The sequence below is a fragment of the Pundamilia nyererei genome, unplaced genomic scaffold, assembly GCF_000239375.1.
Source record: "Pundamilia nyererei isolate P.nyererei 1_Seehausen unplaced genomic scaffold, PunNye1.0 scaffold00046, whole genome shotgun sequence".
NCBI classification, from domain to species: domain Eukaryota; kingdom Metazoa; phylum Chordata; class Actinopteri; order Cichliformes; family Cichlidae; genus Pundamilia; species Pundamilia nyererei.
Genome location: NW_005187447.1, coordinates 51080 through 55413, shown reverse-complemented (window position 1 = coordinate 55413; position 4334 = coordinate 51080). Strand labels below are relative to the sequence as shown.

Genomic DNA, 4334 nt, shown 5'->3' with positions numbered 1-4334 from the left:
TAGACAGGTCGGAGATGGGTAGTAATATGGAAAAAACAATGGGCAAGTGGAGGAGGGGAAAAAAGAGACCTCTAGTCATGCTGGACTCCTTATGGGAGGTCAGCATGAGAACAGAAAACAAAATGTGTTATTAGTTGTTAGCGTTAGAAGTATTTTGTCCCATCTCTCTCTCCTCTGCCCAATAGATGGCTGCCCCTCTCCAATTCTGGTTCTTCCCGTTAACAGTGCTTATTCATAAGGGGTCATCTGATTATTGGGGTTTTCTCTCTATTATTGTTTGTCCTTTTTTTTTTTTCAAAAATAAAGCACCATGAGGATACTGAGATTATGATTATTGAACTTAAATGAACCTCATGCATTGGTTAAAAAGGAGTGATAATTGTTTAATCATTTAACTCTATTTAACTTTGCCTGCTAGTACATGCTTCACATCACTTCCAGTTTTTACATTGTCCAAATCAATACTGACATCATTATTCAAGTTCAATCATATTCTCGCTGCCTTCATTGAGCCAATCATCATCCACTCTGTGTGCTTTAAAGCTCTGTACTCTTCTGTCATTCTCCCTTTCAGACTCCACACCTCCTCCTGACCTGAGTCACTCTGAGGTAGACTCTGTCCTAACTCCTATCAAAACCAGGATTCTGTTCTGCCTGCCATGATGGGTCATCTGAGTTCAATCACCAAATATAAAATGATTAATTTCTCTGTCTCAATAAATCAAGTCCAGTTCTCTCCTTAATGAACTCACACCTTCCCAGTTGACAGTACAACAGCCCCTGCGGAACATTTTGGGTGCAATCTGAGTGGCGAGAAGAACGGTGAAGCAAATGCACTGTTGGTGAACAAAAAGTGGTGCAATCGTCAGCATGTTTGTGTGAAGAACTATTTCTTTGGTCCAGATATTGAATTGATAGCTGCTGGATTGCATCCATACTAGTTCCTGTTATTGTTGTTACTGTTCACATTTACAATCATCTGATCCATTGCGACATGACTCACGTCACGGCTAATCCAGTATTTTAGTGTGTTTATGATTTTTTCTGAAGACAGTTCTTGATCTGCTGTGTGCAAATGCTGCTAATGCATGCAGGTCCATTGCATTTCCCATCCTTATCAGATGAGATCAGAATTTGGTCCTATTGATACTGATGTAGGTGCCTCTTTTAAACAACATCCTGTACACACTACAAGTTGCTAGAAGATGGATAGATGAACCTATGGAGATGTTGCAGAGCTACTTGGAGCCTGCAGACTAAAACCACATGGAGAGGACATTAACAGTACAAGGTGAACTGTGTTTTTCATTGTGAACAGTTACTCCTGGGAGCAATACACATTTCTGCACTCAATTTGAACTTGTCCGGTTGTTTGTATTAAACACCTGTAAAATGAACAGTGGCTTGTTTTGGCTGATGTTATGATTTGTCAAAAGTAAATAATCTCACATTTGGTGTTTTGGCTATTTTAAAGCTCCATATAAGGGCTTATAAGCCACCCACCCTGGACATCAGGATGTCTGATCAAGAAAACCAGAGCCCACAGCAAAGTAGTGGCACTTGTTTCTGTTCCAGCCAGGAAAAGATCAGCAGAGCACAAAACCAGGTTGGTCTCAGTGAAGCCCAGGTCAGATTCATTGAGCTGCACAGAGATATTGAAAAGTCACATTTGTCAATTAATATTAGAAAATGGTTCATTTTTACAGTTCAGTTTGTGCAATGCAGTGTCCACATACATTCTCCATCTTGATAAGGAAAGCATCGATGTAGTCTCGGGGATTGTTGGGGTCCAGGTCCTCCTTGTGGCTCTTTATCTCCTGAGCGATGAAATCTTTGACTATGTCGAAATAGCTGAACATTTTGTTATGAGGACCTGGCAAACGCTTCATCACTCCAGGGAATGATTCATAGAGCTTGTTAATAACAAATAATAAGAGACAGTTTTATTCAAAGCATTATAGCAACGGCCTAGTATTTACAGAGGGGAAATCTGTCAGAGAAAAAGCACAGCATGCATGCTTTTGTCATACTCTGGAAGAAGTAAATTGTTTTTGACTTACCTGACCCCATATGGAGCCCTCCAACTGAAGACTCTCAGACTGATACTTCAGCATGAGCTGGAAGTTGTGGTCACTGTAATCATATCTTTTCCCCATCACCAGCTGGCAAACTATATTAGACACAGCATTGTTGAAGAGACCTGCTGCACTGAAAAGTTTACCTGAAGAAGAAGAAGAAGAAGAAGAGACAATTGTTACAGGTAAATTTTTTGCTCCCTTGTGCAGGATTGTATGCTTATGTTCCACTTAATGTAAAGCACCTTTCTCCTGCTCTATCTCCTCCTGCAGGTATCGGATCTCCTCACAGATACACTGTTCCATGCGTTTTTTCCCCAGGCCGAAGTCTCGTAATGCAGACAAAGCAAAGCGTCTCTGTGCCTTCCATTTTCCACCGTTGCTCATGAACAGACCCTCTAAATACAAACATGCAGATTTGGCAGTTAATAACTGGGAAACAATTCCTGCGCTGAATGACATGAAACAGAGAACCATTTCTTAACCTGTGGGTCCCGAGTAAAACCTGTCAGCCAGGGCTCTGTATGGTCGATCCACAAAGTTGTCAGCTTGCGTCACCAGAGCCTCTTTTACCATCTTGTATCCAGAGATCATTACCATTTTATTGCTGCCGAAGCAGAAACTGAACACGTTCCCATAGACTTCAGCCAGCTACAAAACACACAACAAACACAAAGGATGAAATAAATATGTTTGGTGTTATATGTGTAAACTGCTCTGCTCAGAAGCCAGAAATCCACACTCACAGTTTGACTAACAAATGTAAATATTCAACATCCAAATCAAATCACATCAACTTTTGTTTTCTCATTGTTAAGAGTGATAAACAAAAAATACATTTTCGTCTTCAAAAAAGGAGGAGAAACTTCTTGGATGGGCTGTACCACACAGCAACATTAATAAAGATTTTTAAAAAGTTTTTCTAAAGTTCATGAACGTCGACCACAAGCAGTGTGCATGGTGTTGTGGGATTTCTCTTTAGCGTATCGTCCTTTATTGTATTGTCTTGATGAAAGGCCTTCATGTTACTTAGTTTAGTATGTCTGGTTCACACCTCATTCACGCTGGGAAACAGACGGTGAGAAACTGGTGAATGCCTCCCAGGAGACCAGAAGCTCACACAGGAAGACTTGACCCCAGAGTGGGGGAGATTCACACAGGTGATAGAGAGTTTTTCTGTTTAGAGCCAAGGTGTGAACTGCAACTGTAAAAGCCTTTTGTTCTGTGACTGTGTTTAAAAGGGACCTGAACTGTTCATTGTCAGAGACGACTTTCAGTGCCCCCTGACTGACGTCTCTCCTCATGCATGGGAAATAAAGTGTTGGGTTTTAACTGCTCATTGTGTCTGCAGGCTTTGTTAATAAATTTCCACAACAATGGACTTGTTTCTGAAGTATTCTCTCCTCCCTGTGTTTAAGTAGAAATAAGAATTATTTGTGAGTGTAACATGAACATCTCAGTTTCTGTCTTGAAAGTAGAGCATGTAGACACACCAGCACACAACAATATGTCCAAATAAACAAAGCAGTACTATAAACACTCAATGACACTCAATACTTAGAATCCACTTAACATAATACAAGTATGACTTGACAAGTTTACCTTGGTAAAATAAATATGTGGGTGCTTCTTGTCCACAATCTGGAAATTCCCAATAAAGGGCAAAGCAAATGGTCCTGGTGGAAAATTCCTTGGATTCCTGTTTTTGAGGTGGTATGTGATCAGAAAGAAGAAAAAAATAGAGATTAAAACCCCCTCAGTGCTAAGGAAAAAGCTGGAAAACCACATAGTTAAAGAGAGAGACAGCAGCAGCAGCAGCTGAAAGTCTGTAATCTGTCTTTTCCAGGCACAAAGCAGTGGTTTTGTAAGCCTGTCACGCTTGGGGGGGTGGGGGGGTTTGTTAGCCAGAAGCTCAGGTCAGACGAGTCAAGAAAAGGCTCATAATTACCTGAGTCTAAAGGTGATGGTGATACAGCGCTTTCACAACAGCCTGTGTTTAAAGAGCACCGCATTCCCTTGTGTCTGCATGATGAAATCTATTCAGAGTCAATGAATGAACCTTTCATCTCATAGAATAGAACAGAATAGAATATCCCCTTATTGTCGTTGTACATGTAACGCACTGATGAAAAAACATAATCTAGAGATTGATTCTGCAGTTTCATGTATCTATCTATCTATCTATCTATCTATCTATCTATCTATCTATCTATCTATCTATCTATCTATCTATCTATCTATCTATCTATCTATCTATCT

General features: G+C 40.3%; 1 protein-coding gene across 1 annotated transcript in view; it reads right to left on the bottom strand.

The window, feature by feature from the left end:
* Positions 1-4334, bottom strand: part of LOC102196715 (cytochrome P450 2J2-like) — a 27413-nt gene that overhangs the window by 5712 nt on the left and 17367 nt on the right. Inside the window, exons 2-3 of the mRNA XM_013910653.1 lie at positions 2561-2726; positions 2321-2473 (exon numbers count right to left, since the gene is read on the bottom strand). Of these exons, the coding sequence (XP_013766107.1) occupies positions 2321-2473; positions 2561-2726 (319 nt within the window). The remainder of the gene's footprint in view (positions 1-2320; positions 2474-2560; positions 2727-4334) is intronic.